We start from the raw sequence: 23,337 nt of genomic DNA on the forward strand, positions 1-23,337 counted from the left end.
ACTACTGTAGTAAAAACTCGAACGTTCTATTGTAATTATCAATGTAAACTGTGTTTAAAAACTTGGATCTAATAAATTTTCTTACCTTCCATTGTATCTGAGATTAAATTTTTTGGCACATTATTTTCCTGAGTAAGTATTATGACTAATTAAAATGATTCGCAAATAAAAATTATTAAACGATTTTTTTATCGATATGCGTTTTAATATTAGCTATACCTAAATAATACTCAGGAAATCATGGTCAAGATATAAGCTGTGATGGCGCGGCCTCATGGAGTCGCTCGTCGCTGGTTTCCAGCGACAAATATGATCAAATGACCCCATTTTTAAATTTCCCCGCAACTCGAAAAGTTGCTGCTTCATGCAGTCGCTGGTCGCTCGGTTTACTCACCCGTATTTATCGCGGTAGCCCGACTACGATTACATCATTTAATAATGAATCATTCTCACGATTTCTCATTCTCTCACTTTTTCGAGACGCGGGATATTTAAAATGAGGTCGCGTGATCAGATTTGTCGCTTCGTATAGTTCGGATGATATGAGAATAAAACAAATGAGATATAAACAAAGAAGAATATAAAAAGGCATAATGGAGTAGTTTCCAATGATGCTGGCGTCTGCAACGCGCACGAACCGCTTTGCGATTAGCGCTCTTGCTGCAGAGAAGAAATAACAGTTCGTAGTACGCCCTTCGTACTGTAATATTCTTGAAAAATTCAGTGCTTTCCTAAGTTTTTTTTCTTCTTTACACTTATCTACTAAATCTCCTTGATCATGGGAATTCAGTGATCGATATCCTGTCTCCTTGGGCTTACATGCTGCTTTTTATAATTTACTTCATTCACTACAAGGATTTGATGATTTTCTTTCAGCATATGCGATTTCTTTGACAAGAGCTTATTACATTATAGGTTTTAGGGGGATAAGATCTAGCTGACATTAATGTCATCTTTCTGTTGTTTAAGAATTAAATAAAAAGCTGTTAGTTTGTTTACATTTCAAAATATATTTTTGAAAACGTTTGTTCTACCGTGTTTTTCTATGCAGTACTGAACAACAGCATAAACTTTTAAGAGTCTGCGTTCTATAGCTTTGTAATGATCATCAGTTGCTAGCGTTTCTCCATGAAATGATGCTAACAATTTAATTGTTTCTGTGACACTGCCACCAGATACCATTTCCAAAGATTGCCAAGTGGAGGATGACAACCTAAACAAAACGAGACAATTTATAGACATTCAATTCTTTTAAGGGTCATCCAAGCCTGGTCAACAACATTAAAATTCTGGCTGCACATTTACCAGAATCTTCAGGTGACATGTATTTACAGCTTTTGTATTTCTAGAAGTTTAAGTATTTTATTTGTAATTAATAAGGTTATTAATTGATCACGTTCAAAGATACTCACATACAGCATTGATACAGTGGTGCTAAAATATCAAGTTCATCCACCATTGGGTTGCCTAATCCCTTTCCATTGTCAAGTAAAACTATTTTCTTTTTATATACTTCATAACTATGTCGGTCTCCATTTTGGATGAGGAAGTCTATAATGGCAACATCTATCAAATTAAGAATTCGTTTGGTACTCAGCACTGAGGTAATTTTTCTGAAAAAAAAAAGTATTTTCACAAAGAACATAAGTCAATGTTTTTACGTTTATCACTACGATAAACGATTTTCAACGATAGGCAAACAAGTAAACCATTTTATTTAAAATTATATGTTAGAATAGTCAAATTAATAAATTTAATTGAATTAATAAATTATTTTATTTACTAAAATCAGTCTTATACTTACTTACAGAAGTAAGTATCAGTTTCCCATTCCATTTTGAATGTCTTATAAGATCTTCTCCAGGGAGAGCTATGCTTCTTCAGTGGTTTATTTAAGTACAAAATGGCTGCACCTTCAATTTCACCTTTACTATCAGGACATACAGTATCATTCACATTGCAATAAAAACATTTTCCATAAATACATGATGATCCATTCACTGTAATCAAAAAATATAAAAGCTATTTATGTATTATTTTGTGGTGAAAACGGGGTTTAGCTGGAAGTGATAGGCAAGTTACCTAATAATGGAACTATTAAATAAAATCAAATAATTTACCATGTTTTACCATAGCCCTTTGTAAGCCAACAGTAGCATAGGGAAGGATGTCTTTGTTGAAATGTAGCCGCCTTATAACAGAAGGGACCACCCATTTGTAGTTAAGTATCATAGCTAGGTAGTAGGTGAGTACCTCAGAGTTATGTCGGTCAAAACCAGCATAAATGGAACCCTGTACCACATGTTGTCTTACATACCTCTTTGGTTTGAAATACAGCTTTTGTTTGTTCTGAAATAGATATGCATATTTTTACTTGACTTGTGAAGATTTTCATCAAATTTAAACTATATTGCTAAGTGCATTACAGTAGCAGATGATATAAAACATAAGTATTTTGAACTTTGTAGTCCAAGACTTATAGTCTATGTTTCTATTTTAATTGTTCAGCAAGTAAGTGTACCCACAGTTCTGGACTCTTTGTAATCTAGTACTCCTGTAATATTATTGCTTGTATGATTGCTGAATGTTTGACAAATCTGGTCAAAAGTAGGTAATGCATATTGGACAGTCTTGTCTATTTAGGATCTGAAAGAATCTATAGCTCTAAATGAGTAAAATTATAAGACTCTTAAAAAATATTTTGCTGAGGTCTTAGGCAGGCTATCAAACACCAATCTATATCCTTTTGAATTGTCCTTTGAGGGCATTGAATCCACAAAATGACACACAGTTTGTTTGACGTATTCATCCCTCTTGTATAGCTGATCCTGCAATGTTTTTTGAATAGGGTATTCAACAAAATGTAATAATATGAATCTAGTAAGTGACATCATGTGAGTTTTTATTTCACAGTATCTCTGTCATTTTTTGTTGACAAAATAAATAAAAAAATATGTACCCATTATTTTTTTCAACAAATACCCTATTATCAACTTAATATGCTATATAACATACTTCTAACAGTAGCTGCAGCTTTAACTGTGTGCCTTTGGGTGCATTATCAGCTAGTGTTATCTGTGAGGTGCGCAGAGCTTGTAAAACCTGACCGGCGGCACCATTTCTAGTTGGAAACAAGAACTCTTCATCAGCCCACTGAAATATACAAAGTAACAATCAGAAATAATATTGGCGTCTTTGATTGATAAATATATAAAACAACAAGACAATATAAATGAATATGAATAAATATACAATACTAGTGATTTAACCTAAAATGATGTCCATTGAAGTGTTTAAAACCACTAAACTTGCCATAAGCTTTTGAACTTACCTTATCAATACTGTTCCAAACATTATCTGTATTCTGTCCAGATGAATTGAATGAACTAATTAAGTTTCTTTGTATAACTAGGAATTTGGGATTTTTAACGTAATATTGGCTAGGTAGGTGGTTGAGGTGCTCACTGAAGTCATTGATTAGTCTGACTATACGAGGAATAGGTTCAGACTTCACAAGAGGCAAGTTAAAGCTAGCGGGTTTACGATCAGTACTAAGAGTATAAAAGAAGTATATGTTAAGGGCGACTAGTAACAGTAGGAATAAGGAGAACCCAAAGATACAGTTCATCGACATACTTCATTTCACTTCTAAGATTATTCAATTTATACAATAATCACTCGTTTGTTCTATAATAATAATAAAGGTAATCTGTATTTAAACTTGGCTCACACTGATTCTCTTACCCTTGTATTTGAGATTAATTCTTTTGGCACATTCTACTATTAAATAATTGAGTATTTGTCCAATTAATTTAATTGGCGGAGTAAAATCAATGTAACGAATACTTTTACGTTACAAGTTGTTTCTCTTTGTTCACTGCTATACGCTGCAATAACTTCAAATGTGGTGGATTATGAATTCCTATCTTTTGGACTTAGTAGTAGCTATTTTATAATTAGAGTTTAACTGTGAACAGCAAAACATTATGTACTAAAATAGTTTGAGTAAAGGTTAATTAATAAACGTCACTGACTTGGATTGGATTACGGCGACGATTGTCAGATTGTTATGTCAGAGTCAGATGTCACTAGAAGTCGCCAACGACAACGACAACCTAAATATTTTTAAATTAACCAATAGTGGAGGTCTAGCAATTTTAGTCTTTTGAAATTTTGAATTCATTCATACACAGAACATGTTTTATGCCTCGATAGTGAAGCTCTTAAAAGCTCCAACATTTGAACATTTCATCTGTACGTTTTTGCCAAAAAGATGGATATGTTTTTCAATCATGCGGATTAGCATTTTTTGGTGTTCTCTTAAAGTAAAGCCCAAGCATTCTATTAATTTTTGGCATTTGAAATACCAGCCACTACACAAATTGAGGAGCTCTGAACATCAGCATCTGAATTAAATACTGAATAGCAATATCGCTAGTATAATAGGCGCTAGTGAGATTTGTTTCTAATGGTAGAGTCTGGCCAGCGAAAGCTGTTCATGTATTTTTTAAACAATTACCTTTCATCGTCAGAATTGTCGTATTGATAATTATTCTGTAGTCTTTTCTCAATCACAGCTAAAACACCAAATCATTATTTGAACCTCATTGGCACAGCTGCAAATTTTATTAAGGCTGCATCATTCAAACCATGAAATAATAGTTTTAATTAAATTAAACGAACTTTTATTTATTTATTTATTTGTAATGGAAAAGCAACAGCTACAATAAAATGAATATGAAACAGTGTAAGGTTTTTGTTGCGAATACCTATTCTTCGATCTGCAGATTTTTTTTAAGTATTAAAATTATTTTTGAAAGCAAAAGCACACTTCTACGAAAGCTAATAACATGATTTTAAGAGTTTATATATTTGTCCTAATATTCAGTACCTATATCTGTAAAATGTATGTTTGTATAAATCCAGAGCAAATCTCACGTTGGGGTGCCTCGTCATCAGACTCGCTCTTGAAGGTCAAACTGATCATAATAATCCATATTTTTGCCTTCATCTAAGAACTCTAATTCTTGTACCTCATAACCATTTTAGTCACATACACAAAGATATCCAGACTCAGAACAAACGTGATTGTTTGTTGTGTGGGCATCACAAAAAGTGATTTTCAGAGGAAGAAGTGTGTTAGCATTTAGGCGTGGTGACCCTACGTGTAGACGGTATGCGGCTATAAGATAAAACTCAATTTGACAGTAGACATAATTTAATCACATTGTAGCAGTGTTATCATTTTCAGTTGAATGGATAACCAAGCTGATCCCTTATTTCTAAACTCGCTAGTTTGCCATTAGTAGGAAAAGATATTAAGTGAGCGACGTACGCCGCTGGGAGGCCTGCTTCGATAGCACCCAGGAAAATAACCTGAAATAAAAAACAAAATACGATTATTTATTAGGCTACAAATATGGTATGTATTAAAAAACCTTACATTCGTATGGTTTTTTAAACCTTGAGATGTATAAATCTATATAAACGCATACACAGGTCAGTCTGTTGGGAGCTAGCAACACAAAAGAGTCTAGACTACCAGCTCTTTCCTTCCTTAACTGGCTGACTAGAGACGATACGCTAGAGCTATATGCTCGAGGGTGGAGTGGAAGTGTCAAACAGCGTAGTCATGGGGGTATCTAAAGAGAGACGAGTCATCAGCCTGTCAATTTATTTACGTTACAGTAAATAAATTGGTGTATAAAGGCATGTGCCATAATTTTTCGGAAAAGCTAAATAACTTATATATTTACCCACGTAGTATACAGTAGTTCTGTATCCACTTGGGATTCTTCATGTCAGTTCTGCCATAGGGATGAATGACCCCTGGTAAATTAAACTTCCTGGTGGACTAAACTTCTCAACAACGCGTTTGCATGTTGGACCTGTGCCTTCATGTAAGCCTTTAAAAGGGACCGGGTCTGTTCCCATGAAGTTATCCCGTGAAATTATATATATATATATAACAAAATTACAAATTAATGAGCTTTTACCTCAAGATATGTGCTGGAAGGTGTTCTGTCTAGAGGACGAATAGCTCCTTTTTCGAGCTTTGGCGTATCTTCAATTTCTTCGTAGGTGCGAGCCACTATCTTCCTGCCAGTTGGAGTGGTCACTGTTACATTCTTGGCGAAGTACCAGTCAAGGGATAAGCCTTCTTGTCTAGACAGTAGATAAAAATAACATGATTAGCACAAACTTGTAAACATACATTTTATACCATCGAATCCTGCGTACAAATTATATGGCAAATGATTTCATATCTACTTTAATAAGATTTTATACTAAAATCAAATCAGTATATTTCTGGAAAATATACGTGTTATGGTTCTCGTACTAAGCCCGTTAGTATAACAACTGTTTATGTACTTCATACACAATAAGTCATATACCGCACGAAAACATGGAAGCCGACGCGCGACGAACCAATTCTCAGAGTTATTCTATTCTGCTGCACGCAAATTATGTAAAATATTCGAGTTTGGGACTTCTTTCAGAAAACAAGACAACCAAGACAAATAAACGTGAACCCTGAACGATCACGAAGAATGATACATCATGTCAGAACGGCTGTCGAGCGTCGACCGATGATACTTTGATTGTATCTGTATGTCATGCTATGTTAGTGAGATCAAGACGAGCCAAGCTAAGCGCACGGGCACTACCTACCTTTTCTCGAAGCGCTTCGTCTTTTTTTTGAACCCTCATAACTTGGGTTTGGATTATGCTAGATCAAGATAGATAGATTTCGGGATATATTGTCAATAGCGGACTTATTGAACATATAAAGTTTTAATAACATAGCTTTTATACTTTAGATTTTATTTATATCTAAAAAATGCTGATTTCTTCACTGACTCACCTCAGATGATCATCAAAATTCTTAGAGTATTTCCTAATGTCCGAAATTTTGTATGTAAGCTAGTATTAGCACACAAACAACAGTTTGTGAAGTGAGGCCTTGTTGAGTTAGGCCTTGTAGTGTTAGGAGCTTGGCTCTACATGAGATCTGATAACTTTTTGACAGTGTGAGTCATACGGGCTCGTCTTGGCAACATTTTACATGAAAATGGGATTAAATGTTCTAGATTGTTTTTTAATAATCTGCGACCAGTTCCTATGGGGAGCGAAAGCTGTTGTAAAAGGTAAGCAAAGGCAAACTTCTCTCACTCGTCTAGAAGATGCTGATCGGCCTTGTTGAGGGCCCAGACAATGCCCAGCACCTCATCATCGTCGTCTTCAACGATGGTGGCCACAGCGCCGTTCCAAGTGTCTGAGATCATGTTGAAGTCTAATCTGTAGCGCTAGAAATTGTTTTTATCATATATCAAGTGCTTCGTTAACAAACAGGGACGCTCTATGGTTGCTATGGATATGTATTTTTTCAATTCTTTGCTATGGCTTTATTTAATGTATATATGGGGAAAATAGATCAGAAAATGGAGAGAATGCAGATGCCTTTAGTGTATGTCGCGCCAAAAAGAGGAATTAGATAGATATGCAGATAACGACTACTAGATAGCTTTTTTGAATGAAAAATAATCAATAACTGCTTTCGCTTTAGGTTGACGGGAAGGGAGTGTCAGACTCTCACTGACTAAAACCCATCCATGTTTCCTCCTCTGCTCTTCATGTATCGGGGCCACGGTAACCCTTTCGGACAATCCTACTGCCTATCAGTGGGCTTCACAAGGCTTGCTGACATCTCTTTGAGGCGCGCCTGGAACACGGACGCGCCGTCCGGCACGCGCATGGTACTGATAGGGTGGTGGCGACTGTTCTCCACTCCCTCCGACCCTCCATCGAACCAGGGCCGGAGAGGTCACCGCCGGCGGTGGTCCGCCCATGTCTTTTCTTATCTTACTAAAAGTTTGTTTGTATAGATGCATGTTTTTTATCGTTGCACGCAAAAAAAGCATTTTAGTATTATTTAAAAAATAAAAAATCAGCCGCAAATTACAAAACCTAATGCCGTTTAAGTATTATTTGTAGTCCATGCTCAGCATTGAAAAGGCCATCTAGTAAGTTCCGTTTCATTAGGAAGGAATGTCTTTTGATAAGTAATTAGGCATCAATAGCTACAAAGTGAGTTGTTTAAATAATTGATATTTGACGAGAATGTGGTGTTTAATATTGTAATCTTCTCATAACTTGATGGTTATGGTGATTTTATAATCGTTAATTGTCTATCACCGAGATAGGTCTAACAGAAAAACCGCCAAGTATGTGTCAAACTCGTGACATTACGGTTATGGTACAAATAGGCTAGACGGTAAGACGGACAGTCGACAGACAGAGGAGCCTTCGTATTAACGGGTTCCGTTTTTATCCTTTTGGGTCCTAAACGTTACGAGGAATCTGTGATCTTTACGTAAGTATTTAATAAATGATAATGCAATTTAATCATCATTATAACATAACAGACCTCCGAATTTCATCACATCATACAAAACATTTATTTTCAAATACTCTAGTTTATAAGAAATTAAAATTATTTTTTCCATTCAAAAATAAGTTTAAATAAGTTTTCAAAGATAGTTGTGTATTAGCATGGCTCAGTAAAAGCCTCTCCGTATTGCCCGATATAGAGAATAGAGAATCATTCCGTTGGTTTTAACTGGTAAGAGTTCGTCAAATAATTTTGCCAACCCCAGGAGGAAGGAACTCTATGAGGATTTCAGAAGGGCTACAAAAAAGGCTATCTAACATAATATTTAACGGTAGTGTGTTGCTACGTTTTCTTAAACAATATTTAAAAAAGAATGGCAAAATTATAAAGGTCTTTTAATTTGTTTTTAAACGCAGGTAACAGACAAACGTATGAAAGTAAAACGTATATAATTGTTAAACTTCTTAATAAAAAAATGATCTTACGCTGAGTCTAGCGACGCTGTAGAAGACCGCTGATGGATTATTGATGTGAATCCGCTTCGCCAATAAGTTACTGCCATAAGCGAAGTAAAAAAACGTATTATTTGTTTTGAGACTATCAACAATTCGTGTTAAACTAACACACATAAATGTGAGGAACATTAACTGCATATTGCGCGAGTGAACAGCACTGACTAAAGATCTCACTGGCTCATGTTCAAACATATAGCCTTTATCGTCCGTCGTAGGTATTTCAGTGGCTCGTCATAGTGGTCATGCTAAATATTGCCTGACGGCTTGTGAACTTGTGATACCTGTTTTATGAGTTTAAATCGAATTAGACAGCTGGTAATGATACAGGTAAGAAATTAAATAATAGAGTATAAGTAGATATAAATATATATCTTAGAATATACCTACTTCCATGTACGTGGATTATAAATATGACTAGCAAACGCTCTAGTCATTAATACTTCGCATTGTTTTGGCCTAGTTCTCATTTTCCATTTCAATTTTGATAAGTGTTTTTACAGTTGTGCGAAAGAGACATGAATAGTTATCGATGCGGTCTATGCCCGGAAGTAGCATGGATATGGTAAATTCGATTATAGTATATTTTAGATGTTTATATTATGTTTCAAGCTGCAGCTGTACAAATGTCTAACGTCACAATAATCTCTACTCGAAGAATAACATTAGTAACGTAAACTAACTTAAGTGAGGCTAAGTAGATGGGAATCATTATCTCAGATCTAACAAGATCCAAAATTATTTTTTCAATTGACCACCTTGGATACAAATAAATAAAACTTGAGAGTAATTAAATTGAATTTTAAACAATAACCAAGTATGGTTGTTGTATGTGTAGACGTCTGTGGGTGCAGGGGGTTGTTTGTCGCCGATACTAACACGATTACGTCCAATCAGCAGCGTCGCCGCCCTAATTGGGCGCACCCGATGCGAGGGCGGGCTTTTTTAACAGCTTGCGCAAACAGTCTCCCCAAGCTGGCGCAAATACGCTCCCCTGACGGCGTCGGCAGGCACAGACACTGCACAACCCTGACGCCAGGCTAACTTCACGACGATACCCACACCTAAACTACATATATTTCAATATTGTAACTTCAAATATAAGTGCTGTTTATTGTTTGCGAATTTTGAATCTACTTATACCGACTACATACCCGACAATTTTGACTTAACGAACCAAGTATTAACCAAAATCTGTCAGAAAAGTTCATTAGTAAAAAAAATATATAGCAATACAGTAATGATAAAGTTATCATTTCCAATTCACAATATTAAGAATGCAGGAGGTCCGAAGTGGTTCACAGTTAGTCCACGCTAGGGTTGTCATCAATCAACCACAAATGCGGAAACAATACCAGCCGTCACCGGGATGCACACCCCTAACCCTGATTTACGAGTGCTGTCAAATCACAATCATCTGTGTGACTGTTATTGTCTAGTCGTTTAGATTTTGATTTAAATTTTTCATCTATAACCATGATTAAGTGTTTATTTGTTCAGCTGGTTTAGTTTTCGCCACACTACGTTGGTGTAATACAATTAAATAAACATAACTTTTTGGTGGCACAAAAAATGCCGATGTTTTTCTCTTGATGTTTAAAACAGTTCTAAAATGTTTATAAAATTAATGTTGTCTAAAAAAACTTCACCGGGCGAGTACAACGGACGAGACAACCTTGACATTACCAAAGTGGTTAAGGTTGTCAAACACGATCACAAAATAAATTTATTTTGATCTGTTTATTCTCATAAAAAACTAAATTATACTAAACTCTTAATAAACCAGTTCTATCAAGGGCCCAAAAGATTTGTAAGTAGAGTATAGCAATAAGTACCAACTTATTTTTTTTTAAAGGAATGTGTCGCTGGTCTTTTCATAAACATACAAATCTCATGCACAATGATATAAGCATTTGTGGATAACACAAATGCTTGTCCGCGAGGATTGAACCCGCAACACGCACATTGGTTTTGGCGTGTTGATCTCAACCACTCGGCTATCCGTGCAGTCAGTCAATTAATACGTATCAAGAATATGTGAAACAAATATAAAGCCCTATACATACACTAACTGGAATATCTAACGCATTAGTTAGATCTGAAATGGAAACAAACCACCACATCATGAACAAGGATTCTAATGCTAACAAGGAAATGAATTATTTACTCTTCTTTATCTAATATTTATTTGTAATCGTAAGTATTCAACTATGAATAGTTTTGATACTTGTAATATATTATTATTATAAGTTCATAATTAATATATTCGTATTATATTTACATTAATTTATAATCGGGATAATGTATGTTATAATATAGACCTGTCGTTTCGCGATTAGGGATATCGTTAACCAGTCCGAAATGCTGACGAATACGTACTTCAGGCTTACAACCATCTCTTAAAGTGAGACCATTGCAGTGTGGAAGAGGGATGGCGTACTATGCCGCGAAGCACACTGTCTCGCGTACGCTTAGTTTGAGACGCAGTACATCGCTTTGCAGTTTCAAGGTTACTGATTCGCTATACACCACTTACGTCATCACACAGGTTTCATTGGGGCCCTACCATCGTGTTTCTAAAACAGTCAAACGGTGTAAAGCGTCTCCTTCCACACCTGAAACAGTCTTCCTTCAAGACTTTCTACTTCTAAAGGTCTACGGTCCAAGGTCTCAGCTGTTAAGGACCGTAAGCGATACCCCTGATCGCGACACACATTACAGGAATTAACTTATCAATAGTTTATTTTATAGTTTTACATCTGTGTCTATTTGAACTAATCAGTCAGAGAAATAGGTATTTACAAAATGCAATCAAACGCTGCAATAAAAGATTTTAAGTAGATTTTAAATGGTGCATGCATTAACGTGATGAATATAGTTCTATGATATTGAATTTTAATTGGATTTTGGAAAATAGTATTAATTAATCAGCGAGCCAAAAATAAAAGTTTGTTGAAAAACCTATTAGATGCTTGAAAATGAAAAGAAAGCAAGCAGCTAAACAAAAGTTTTTAGCAGTTGTTCTCCTTAAGTTAAACTTCACAAATACTCAATGCGCTAACATCGGAACACGTTTTAAGTAAATACTAAATGTATTTCAAAATAATAAAAAGCTTTGATGCAATTGGATTAGATCTCAAACTATTCCTATTCTATTGAATTGGTCGTGACCGTTCCGACCCGTACTGAACTTTTAATGAATGTGTCAGAAAATGCTCAGAATATAACGAATAGTGCCAATGTTTATTAATTCATCGGCCATTGTAAATAGCAGAATTGGGGACCAGGAAACATCACCTCACGCCAAGGCATTAGGTAAATTGTAAGTAGCAAAGATAGAGACGTCGCTATACAGCGTACCACACCGTGTAGCTCGCTCTCTTTTCTACAAACGCAATAGTCCAGTTTAGGAGTTGTTGGTGGAGGGTGTATTGCCACCTCTTTATAGCAGCTGTCAAAGAGACGCTCTACACTGTGCAGCGCGCTATCATGCTTCTAAAAACGCAGTAATAATAGCTCAAATTATGCAACCAACATCAATTTGATTTATATGTATATTAGTCTTAATTACATAAACCAGACTATAGACGCAGATATAACCCTACTAAATCTAAAAATCAAGCATTAGAACATCATATTCCAATCCCAACACCCGCCACTTATCACAGCTTATTAATTTACAATTCACAGTCCAATTTACTCGTTTGGTCATTTATATCTAACATAATTACCGTTCTGTACATGCCTGATACAAGCGGACTATAACACGAACGCGGGAAATTTAACTCAGTGGATCTCGTACAAACGGACTTATTCTGATAAACAGACAACTTACAACTTACTCTATTCGGATCGGCGGTGCCTCTTGCTCTTGAACTTGACTAGAAAAGGACAGACAAAATCAGAGTTGTCAAATATAGCTTTAGATTTTTTTTGGACATTGTAAAAAAGCCCACACCTCCCACTTACTCACATTTGCAATATTATTAATGAAGAAGCAATAAGAAGAATGCTTATATTAAAAGACGCAAACTGAACACGTATTTTATCTATTACAACGTATTTGCCGAAGTCAACAACCTCTTTCCTAAAAAAAAAAACAATAATCTTTTAAGAAAATCTGCCCTGAGATACAAATTTCGGATCGCATTATATGGTAAGGCTTTTCATAATAGTATTTGTTATCAATTTAAGACATCTAAATGGACCATCTACCTTACTGTTTTTAAGACAGAAGTTTCGGCTCTACGCACATACTAAACACGGCAAACAATCTTAGATGTTGTTGAGATGTCTGTTTATAGAATAAACTAATCAATGTACAGGATCCAAGGAGGTCTTATATTTATGACTATAGGTAACACCCACATAACGAAGTTTACAATACTCGTACATGTTTTGACATATTTAGGAACCGAGTCTTCGACCATAGTGTTTTGCTATACAGCCAGCACGTCTGTGTACGTAGAATTATGTTTTCCCATTAATATTCAATTAATAAAATAATAATTTAACAGTTTGGTAACTTGTAAGTAGGCCAAGAGTGATATTCAAGCATAAATGATTTTCTTTTTACATTTAATGGTCAAAACTACCATAACGTTATTAGTATACAGAACCCCCACATCCCACCATCAACCAGTCTATACTTATTTTTCAAATCCTAAAAGTTTATATTTCTTAAATTACAATGACATACAAATTTCTATTTGTTTCATATTTACACAAACCATCCTGATTCCACGAAATATATTCATTCAATTAGGACCAACTAACTGCGTTGTAATCAGTGTCTCTACAAAAGTTCAAATTAAAACAGTTAACATATCACATTGCACAGCTTACGAAAAACACTAGCAAAAAATCGAAAACCGTCAAATGTTCAGAAATGTTATAGAAATACAAAGCAATGGCACTTTATACACGGGATTCTACAACTATCAATAGTATCCACTATTAAAAGTCACTGCTCTGTTCCAACTTGGAATCAATGCTTAGTCAAATCACTTTGAACTCAGTAGTGAGTGTTTATGGGTAGTTGAAGGGGTGTTAGTGCGGCTATGTGTCGGCTGGTGCTGTGACAGGCGTGGGCGCGGTCGGTGCGGCTGGCGGCGGGGAGGCCCGGGCCGCGGCCAGCGCAGCCGCGTGCCGCCGCGCCTTCAGCCGCAGGTCGGCGATGGAGGACGACCGGCACCGCGCCGCTAGCGCTGCCAGCCCGGCGTACGGCGGACATAGGGCTGCAGCCGCAGCCGCCGCAGCTGCACTGGCGTACTGAAAAACAATTTAAATTAATATTCCGTAACTTTCACACAACGTCGTCTAGTCTCAAAGCAAGCCAAACGTGTGTCGCAGATATGAGACTTCAACTAGACACAGAAGAAATGATCGTGATCATCACACAAACCTTTGACTTGGGTGGGATTTGAACCCTAACCACTAGACCATCAGGACCGCTAAAAATATTTAATTTTCTCTTTGGCATTAGCTGAAGACGATATTGTATGGCGATCTCAATATTTGTTTTCAAGAGAGTTTTCCTTAAATCCAGTAATTGAAATATGACACGTCATAAAACCTTCCAACGACACGACGGCTTTACTGAATACAGCTGTAGGTATTACCTGATGAGCTGCAGCAGACAGTAGCGCGGAGTCGAAGGGCGCGAAGGCCGTGGAGGGTGGTGGATGCGGTGCCAGCGGCGGCAGGGGCGGCGCGGGCGCGCGCGGGACGGCCGACAGTCGCGGCACCGACACGTATGGAGCCACGCGACACGGCTCCAGCGGGGTGCCGCCGCCGCTCACCAGCAAACCTGACACAAACACTAACAACCTACAGGACCTCTGTGAAAAACCACTCATTTTGATCAGGTAACAGTTGTGATACATCTCTTATACACTAAAGGTACTGGTGCAATATAAAACTTTTTAGATTTTTTTAAGCGCCAAAAAACCGTCAAAAAGCCTTTTGACCGAACAGTTAAATTATCTGACTGCTGTTTGCATAGGTCCGGTCGTTAGGGCGAAACTAGGAGAAAGCCAAGTCCAGATGGGAAATATAATCGTATCGTAATGCTGTAATGTGACCCGTCCGAATTGAAATGCTCAAAGGCTGTGCACTACTTCGTTCTTGGCCTTCCTCTTCCTCTGCGAGCCTCTATCTGTCCTTATATTCTATTGAAAATTGAATCACCTAAAACACATAAAGTCCGCTATTTACATTCATTTGATGATGTATTAGTTTTCATTTTTAAAGATGCAGAAGTATACAGCCATACATAATGAAGCAAGTTAATCTGTCGGCGTCAGTCGGCGTGGCATCGATCCGCCTCGATTGGCAGAGACAAACGAGCGATCCGGCGCTACACAAATCCGCCGAGATCCGTACCCGAACTCCACTTAATTAAATTGATATTTAAGTAAAGCATAATTTGCTCGTAAATTAAGTGAGATCCGTTGTTTATAGCCCGCCCGTCGGGCGAAGTGGGCAATTAATAAATTAACGCGGATCTGCTCGACTTAAGGTGCTCCGTGGGTCTCGTCTGAAAGATTCATTAATTTAATTACTGTTAATAGTACCTCGTATTTCGATTATATAAGATGTGATTTTGTTTTACCATAATTGGAGGTTCACAGAAATGTTTCTGTTCTATAGTGACGAAAGATGATTGTGTCTAGTATATTTAGTTAATTAGTAAAATAATTAATAGCATGGCTCACGTCAATTCACGCATTTATTGTTTAAACTTAAATAGTACCAACTAAACTACTGGAAAACCTAAATTTTTTTTTATTGGTAACCCGTTTTTTTATTTAAATAAAAAGCATTGCTAAAAAAATACAATAGCTTAATAAAATAAATGTTTGGTATATCAGTGTGTAGATACTGGCAGCAGGTCGAGGTTGCGGAGGCGGGCGCGGCGCGGCGCTGGGGCGGTGCTCGCTCTCGCTGTAAATCAGAACCTCTCCGGTAGCCGTCGGCATTATCAAAATGGATGCTCCCCGCGTGTATGAGTTATTTCCATATTTGACACCGAATTACTTTCGAGAAGTGCCGACATAAATACCGGCGGAGAGTGCGTCCGGCGCTCGGCGCGGCTCGGCATCGCCCTCCGCCCGACGACCGCCGTGCATTTATTTGATTAACTCTGAGTTGTTTAATTTAATCGAATTAGAAGGTAAGCCGGGGCGCTGCTCCTCTCTCGCTTATTTTAAAGCGCTCGGAACATCTTTACAGTGGTTTCTGCGCAATAAAATATCGCCACCCTCGCGACGCGCGAATAACTTTACAATTTTATGAACAGGGGAACAATTAAGCTTCGGTGTATTCTTTTATTCTTGAATTTTACGGTAGCTCTGATTGTTTTTATAGCGCGCGCTGCGAGCGGCGAAGATTCATGTCTTCGTTAAATATGAATTCTTAATTTTTATGAAGATTCAGCGCCTACTGTTTATGATTTAATGGAAAGTAATGTAGAAAATATAGCTCTTTGATTTTAATACAAATATAATAAGAATATTAGATTAAAGGTCACACAAAACGAAAAATGGGTTAAGAAAAATAATTTTCCTGATAATTTTCCTTTTTTGGTTTTACAATTAGGTTTACGGTTTTCAAAATTTAAACCTAACTTTTGAGGTAACTTCCTCAAAAGAAAGGCGATGCACCCATACGCATGATATTGATGATAAATATTTATTTGCTAGAAAAGTGTTTTACCAAAGAAGTATAGTGGTTTTTATGGTATGTGTTTTATTTAGAAAGGCTCAAATGAAAGCATTCTTAAATTTAGTTAATTGACTTTAGAAAAAGCGACCGCCATTAAAATAAACTCTTAAATGAGTTGTAATTTAAGTACTTATAGACCGAATAAAGCAATGCCATCAAAACTGCGTATACTTATTCATCAGTTATTATATAAACAAATTGGATTAGCGACGCGACAAAGCATCTTTAATCAGTGATATGAGGCCACAAACGATTGCGTGAATCAATAACAACATTGGGAGCCTCGACGCTCCGTTAAAGGGGCATAACATAACAAATAACCGTTTCATTTCACTTTACATGATTATTCTCGTGTTGCACAGGGTGGCCGCGGGAGGAGGGGGGGCGCGGGGGCGGCACATAAGTTAATAAGACATTTAGCAGGGGACGGCGGGATTGCGTCCGAATGGCTCCCGCGGGGAATCATTTTATTCGATTCCGGCGAGCGGCTTTTTTCCGCTTTACGCTCCGTTTAGCGGTTCTTCAATGCTCTCACAATCACGGGATAGTGCCATCTCCTGCAGACTTTGGCGGCTAACTTGCACCGTCACGTCTCGTTTGTCCTTGTCACGTTATGAGCTACGACAGCGCTGCCCGCAAAGCAATCATGTAACACAATCAGATATTTTTATCTGACCAATGTGTTACTGGGGATGTGGGACACCCGTCATGTCAAGATCTGGCAATTTGTTATTACCGCTGACGAAACATTGTTTTGACAATCCCTAAACCCTTTATGTGCCATAATTAGTTTCGTAATGAATCGAACGTGGAAATGGCAACCGATAGCTACTACAGTGAACAGTTAAATTCTAACAGAATCATGACAGCCTCTCGTTTTTGTTACAATTGTATTACAGAAAGCAACTTTTTCTTCTTCAGTACAAAAGCGATGGGGACAAAGAATCTCACGTTATTTAATTTATTTTCTCCTTGACCAGTGTGAGGGAGGTCAGTCAGTCGATCGCTAAGTGCGTTGTGCAATTCTCTGAATTTATCGCCTTGCGTGTACGGTTTCCCGGGTTTTTTTACCGCTTTCGCGCGAATTCCCGCCTCGGCCCGCCATTTTAATTATTCATCCGCGTGAGTTATGGTCGAATTAAAAAACTGTTAGAGTCGGACCGGCGCCGGCGGGAGTTGTAATCGAGTTAGACGGAGTCATGGAGAATACATAATGTGCTAGTTCTGTACTGACAGCGAGCTAGCTGGGTACCTACACTCCGGCGGGTGCTCGCTAACCACTGATGTAGTGCAGAGCACGCACGAGTGAATTCATTGCGATTATACAGCGGTGCCAACTCGCCGACAAATAGTTTACCAGAATCATTTGCAATTTGTAGTTTTCGACTACATTGAACAGGGAAACTGCTTTGAATATAAATTATGACGTTGATTTATTTAGTTGTGTTAAACTACCATGAAAAATTATCATTACGAACGGTTGGAAAGTTGGTTGGTGAACAGTGTAGTGATACTTTTGTGGATAATAATATAATTATTTTCAGGTTATTCTTACCTTTATGCATTTGACTTTCGTGTTTTCGACATTTTGCTCTTCGGTTTTGAAACCACACCTGCGGGTCAAAGAAGGTAATTTGGTACATAAGGTTACTAAATATCTTGCTTAAATAAAAGTATGTACAGTATTCTGATGTAAACGCAAAACATCCTCTTTTGTGCTTGACTGAGGCTTGTCTCTACCTAATAATGTGAAGGCGACTAGTAAATGGTCATAAATGAAATGTAAAGTTTTAACAAAAAGTAGGTATGAAATTACCCTATTTTTTTGGAATTTCACCTGAATTCACCAATTTCACCATGAGAGAATCTCTTCGAAATTCTATTCCAGCGGTGGTTACGCTCTCTATTCCCATACTCGACACTTGAGTGTCGCTACTAGCAGTACCTATTTTACAAACACTATTGTATAAAAACAATCCAATAACAACACACGAAATAAATCAAAAGCAAACACTAAACATTTGCATTTAATCCCGTTTCGATAATCACCGAAACAAACAAGGGTTGATCTCGCGATTGTGACTGTTGTCGCGAAATCGTGTTACAACTCTAGTAGGAGTTCACATCACTATGTTGCAGGTTAGTATGGCTTACAGGGAATATGGTACTGCGAGCAAACACGGATAACCGCATTAGTGAGGGTCGCACGAACGTTGCTGATTGCATGTACCAGACAATCTGTTGGCATGTTTACAACTGCATTTACATGAACAAAAATACGATGCTTAATTAGTTACGTTTTAATTATTTACGCACGATTTCATTGGTTATGATTTACGGTTACTGAATTTAGTAACTCATATTGTAAGTATTCACATGTAATTCGTACTCCACACGTTCAAAGCTAATTTTTCGAATATGGGCAGTACCGTCGAGAAAGAATAAGACTATTTTTCATCTCACAGTATGTAGAAGTGTATAAAATCGGAAAAGACATCACCTTTCTAGCCGAGTGACTATCGAATCATTGATCAACTTTGTATGTATGGAAATGACAGGCAAGTGTCATGTGATTAGTCAAAACGAAATGTCATTTTCATACACTAAATCATTTTCCGCCACAACGATTAACACCTGGCTCGAAGTACTATAACAATAAGTTTAAGTGCTACCTGTCTTACCCACTCCCATTAGTATTTAAATAGGTAAGTGAAACAGACTAACTAGGTCAGAGACACTAGGTGGAGTCAGAATTCCGCATATCACGTCACAATACCGGGTGTAACTGTGTACATTGGTTCCCGAGTGGCGACCGATACTAACTAGGGGCGAATTCATTAGCTCTGATTACATAAGACAATACGACTAAATAACATGCAAATACAGAAGCCCCTATGTGCTAAATAATTGTCTCGCTTTTGTTTATATCGCTCATGTTAGCACATGCCTTTCAGATTTTTAGCTAGTTCCTGTAGTTTAGAGTTGGGTTTTAAATTCTAAATTTATTTTAAGTTATTTGCTTTCATAATAAAGTGAATACAATAATCAGGTAGTTTCTTAGTGCGTATGTAGTCGTTTTTAAAACAACAAAAAAAACAGTTGAATATTTTGACGATAGTTTAATCAATCACCCCCTTAATTATTTATCAACGGATTTCTCTCCTGATTTATTTAAAAACCTTCAGTTTGCAACGCCATTCTATCCAAATAGTGATAAATATGAAACGAGTTCTGCTCACAATATATGCAATCACAGCAAATAAATATCAATAAGGTCACCGAAGAGACAGCTCGTTTGACACTAGTTGAGACACACGGCACCGCTCGGGGTCAAGGCTTTTATCTATTTATCGGTACTTACAAACATCCCCTACGATTGGCTCACCTCGCTTAACGCCAATCGGACGTTAATGACGATGTATCGCCGATAAAGCGACTCTCGTTGGCTCACAGCTAATTACGTGCATTAGTAATGAGTGAGGGTCGTATAACCTAAGCGGGAACGCAAGGGTACCTACTATCTCTTAATTATTATAGCGCGTGATAATTTTGTGAGTTTCATGGACGTGTTAATTGATATTTGTGATGACGGTGCGCACTTTAGTAGGGGTGCGTATAGACATACATTGTTATAACTCCATTGTAACAAATCTGATACATTTTTCTGAGTTTCTTTAAGAAAAGATAATATTAAAAACGTGTAGGATTTGATAAAGGTAGAGCTATCGAAATTTTGCTTTTGTTATCTACTACATATATTTAAAACCGTATTGTGAAAATAATGTTTTCACTAAAAAAAAAATATATGTACGATTAGATATCTATAGATCATGCTTATTTGGATTAATATCTTTGTTTGCATATTCTGTTATTGCATTGCGTATAACGCACGCAACGTGGATATGAATTGTGTGACAGAACGAGCTCGGAGTCGTAAATCTACAATGCGTTTAACTGTGTATCGGAATTCACAATAACAGAATTAGAACGAGAGTAATTAAGTGTTTAAAAACTAATAAACTGTTTAGTTTTTCTTAACGTAATAACTTACAAATCAACGACATATGACAAGTCGTGCAGTTAGTAAGTAAAACCGTTATTTTTCCTGATATAAAGTAATGATTGGCATGTGCGAGATTAAATTATCATTAAATTACATTCCTTTTTTTTTTGTTTTTAATTTCCTTGGTATATCGTTTTCCAGATAATTAGCTATCGAGTACATTTGATAACAAGGGCGTAGCGGGGTACGGGCCGAGGGGGGTCAGCTGGGTGACCCCCCTCGGCCTAGGGTGACCCCCCTAGAAGAACGGCTGGTCACTGGTAGATTTTGCCAGTGCCAAATTTTGAACGTCCTATCTGACATAAATGCTAATGGACACAGGTTAATTCCCTAAATAATGCTTCTGTGGACGGCATCGTACTAGATTATATTTGAATTGAACTAATAAAACGAGACGAAAAGTTGATATAACTTGCTACGGGAGTCCATATAATTTCTCACCTGTACTCTGGCCTCGCTCAGCCCTAGTCGCTGGCTGAGTTCCTCCCTCATGAAGGCGTCAGGGTAGTGGGTCTCGTCGAACAGTCGCTCCAGCTCGCCCAGCTGTTCCAGGGTGAAATTGGTCCGCGACCGCCTCTGCTTGCCGCCGCCATTGTTGCTGCCGCCGTTAGGGGACTTGTCTGTCACATCTGGTAAATAAATAGGATATATCTTTACAATATTGTTATCATATAAAAAGAACTTTTGTTTTTTTATTGTCATTTGTTTTTTTAGTTACAGTGGCTATGTCAAACGATTTAAAAAAAATCTTGCACCAAAAGAGATTATCTGAGGCTGACAAATTAAAAAGATACCACATAACGAAGTAGACAGGTGTCAGTTTTTAACTTATTTATACAGCTGACGTAGTCAAATGAGCTGAGAAGACAATTCTAGCAGGCTCAAATATGCCCAAAAGGAATTTCTTTTTAACAACACTTAAATGACGTACTTAATGTGTATTTGTCTCTTCTACATTTCAACCACATAGCAACGAAGAAGACAACACGAGATTTACGAACGATATTAAGGCTGTTAGTAATTAAATCAGCGATACTTTTGCAGACCGCACCATCACCTACTTCAATAGATACTCTGTAGAACGTTGTCATCAAGCTACGAAAAGACCGCAATCTTTTGCCTCAATTTTATTCTGTTCCATAACATACCAACAACTGTAGAATCATAACTAGCTAACAATACATATCACTGAAAAGATAGCGTGTTACGAGCACTGAGGCAGCAGTATACATAGTTCAAAAAGTCTAAGTATCTACCTATACAATAAAAAAGTATTTGAATACCCGAGCGTGTTCATTAGGTGATTGTAATGACTCATAAGTGTTATTATTATAGAGTTACGAAGTCGCAAACCGTTATTGTTTTACAAATATTAATTAGTTACTCATTGTTTACGGTTCAACTCTTATCTTAATCATAATTCAGATAAGCTACTTGGATCAAATTGACTTATGCGAGAGAGTAATATTTAACTTTTAATGAAAGGACTCATATTTTGCTACGCTTGACGCTATTGGTCCGTAGATGGGTGACCATCTTTGTCCTAACGAGTTCCTCCGTGTTTCGGAACACGCGTTAAATTGTGGATCCTAGCTTAGTCGTTACAGGTAGTCGGAAGCTAGAAAGTCTGATAACCAGTAAAGGGTATCGTGTTGACCAAGTAACAGGGTTGAGGAGGACTGATAGGCAGCCGCTCCTTGTAAAACACTGGTACATAGCTAAATCTGGTTAGACTGGTAGCCGACCCCAACATAGCTGAGAAAAGGCTAGGTTGATGATGATGAGGTAAGTTCAGGACATTAAATACTGTTGTTTTATGATCTGTCATCAATCTCATTCTAATCTGACATATGGCTGTGATTAATTTTAGGTTTGTACTACGTAAAAAAATAATAAATAAGATCTCTTTTTTCCATCCTCCTTCCTGGATGTCTTTATAAAACATGGAAGTAATAGCAAGCAAATCAAAATAAGAGTGCAGTTAACATCAACATTTCATACGCGAGGGTTCGCAGTCTCAAGGGAGAGTCCGGTAGCGGGCCAGATACACTCACTAGGACTACCCGGTATCAAATAAATATAACTAATTTAGAAACAACAGTTGAAATTAAATACCTCATGGAAGACAATCGACGTTTACAAATACATTCGTTACGTCTTACGTCTACGTTGCTAATCACGAGATTTATGAAATAAACAGTTGTTCTGTGTGTTATCAATTATGGCTCATTAACTCTATTTTTTTGAAAATATTATGTTTTAATAATAATAAAGAATAATTATATACAATAATCAAATGAACATTAACCAATGCTGAAAAACAAACTTTAAAATTTCCTATAAATTCATTCGATAATAATGATAATTATCTACATAAAATAAGATCTACAAATCAAAATGTTTTATCATTATACATTATTCGTAGGTTTATGCGTTGCATTGAAAATTAATCTTCCCCAGGGATCGCTAAACTGTAATACTAACTACAAATCAAGCTACAGAATGTTGTCGTAGCATTTCTCGTAGCGTCGTAGCCCGCTCATAATTGAGTTAAGATATAACAGTTTCACTGAGTACTGCTTTGCACAGTTTAACTGCTATTTGAGATATCTCGTAACCCTGTTTCGATTTATTACATTAAAAAT

General features: G+C 37.0%; 3 protein-coding genes across 3 annotated transcripts; all 3 read right to left on the reverse strand.

Annotated features, from left to right (window-relative positions):
• Nucleotides 1-990: 990 nt before the first annotated feature.
• On the reverse strand, nucleotides 991-4,081 carry LOC113501840 (glycosaminoglycan xylosylkinase homolog). Its single transcript, XM_026883126.1, has 6 exons — nucleotides 3,332-4,081; nucleotides 3,016-3,153; nucleotides 2,121-2,349; nucleotides 1,805-2,000; nucleotides 1,413-1,613; nucleotides 991-1,213 (listed from the first exon to the last, which is right to left on the reverse strand). The coding sequence occupies exons 1-6, from the start codon at nucleotides 3,632-3,634 to the stop codon at nucleotides 1,003-1,005; spliced, it is 1,278 nt and encodes a 425-aa protein (XP_026738927.1). The 5' UTR covers nucleotides 3,635-4,081; the 3' UTR covers nucleotides 991-1,002.
• A 1,119-nt stretch (nucleotides 4,082-5,200) lies between these two features.
• Nucleotides 5,201-9,233, reverse strand: LOC113501844 (gamma-glutamylcyclotransferase-like). Its single transcript, XM_026883135.1, has 4 exons — nucleotides 8,878-9,233; nucleotides 7,174-7,307; nucleotides 5,997-6,165; nucleotides 5,201-5,376 (listed from the first exon to the last, which is right to left on the reverse strand). The coding sequence occupies exons 1-4, from the start codon at nucleotides 9,097-9,099 to the stop codon at nucleotides 5,248-5,250; spliced, it is 654 nt and encodes a 217-aa protein (XP_026738936.1). The 5' UTR covers nucleotides 9,100-9,233; the 3' UTR covers nucleotides 5,201-5,247.
• Nucleotides 9,234-13,962: 4,729 nt separating this feature from the next.
• LOC113502103 (short stature homeobox protein 2-like) lies at nucleotides 13,963-21,394 on the reverse strand. The gene is made up of 4 exons (XM_026883484.1): nucleotides 21,134-21,394; nucleotides 18,185-18,242; nucleotides 14,436-14,713; nucleotides 13,963-14,175 (listed from the first exon to the last, which is right to left on the reverse strand). Exons 1-4 carry the CDS (start codon nucleotides 21,392-21,394, stop codon nucleotides 13,963-13,965), a joined length of 810 nt encoding a protein of 269 aa, XP_026739285.1.
• Nucleotides 21,395-23,337: the final 1,943 nt, after the last annotated feature.

Source organism: Trichoplusia ni, chromosome 16 (assembly GCF_003590095.1).
Source record: "Trichoplusia ni isolate ovarian cell line Hi5 chromosome 16, tn1, whole genome shotgun sequence".
Classification (NCBI taxonomy): domain Eukaryota; kingdom Metazoa; phylum Arthropoda; class Insecta; order Lepidoptera; family Noctuidae; genus Trichoplusia; species Trichoplusia ni.

Bases quoted from the DNA above. Each gene is read 5' to 3' on its own strand.
- LOC113501840 (XM_026883126.1), bottom strand. From the start codon at position 3,634: ATGTCGATGAACTGTATCTTTGGGTTCTCCTTATTCCTACTGTTACTA. The intron at 2,350-3,015 runs GTATGTTATATA...TATCTATTTCAG, and splicing joins AGCTGCAGCTACTGTTAGAA to AACAAACAAAAGCTGTATTT. The intron at 2,001-2,120 runs GTAAATTATTTG...TTTTGATTACAG, and splicing joins AAGGGCTATGGTAAAACATG to TGAATGGATCATCATGTATT.
- LOC113501844 (XM_026883135.1), bottom strand. From the start codon at position 9,099: ATGTTTGAACATGAGCCAGTGAGATCTTTAGTCAGTGCTGTTCACTCG. The intron at 7,308-8,877 runs GTAAGATCATTT...AACAATTTCTAG, and splicing joins ACAGCGTCGCTAGACTCAGC to CGCTACAGATTAGACTTCAA. The intron at 5,377-5,996 runs GTAAAAGCTCAT...TTTTTATTTCAG, and splicing joins CTTCCAGCACATATCTTGAG to GTTATTTTCCTGGGTGCTAT.
- LOC113502103 (XM_026883484.1), bottom strand. From the start codon at position 21,394: ATGACAATAAAAAAACAAAAGTTCTTTTTATATGATAACAATATTGTA. The intron at 18,243-21,133 runs GTGAGAAATTAT...TTTGACCCGCAG, and splicing joins TGAGCGAGGCCAGAGTACAG to GTGTGGTTTCAAAACCGAAG. The intron at 14,176-14,435 runs TCTCTTGAAAAC...ATTGTTTTTCAG, and splicing joins TTACTGGATTTAAGGAAAAC to TACGCCAGTGCAGCTGCGGC.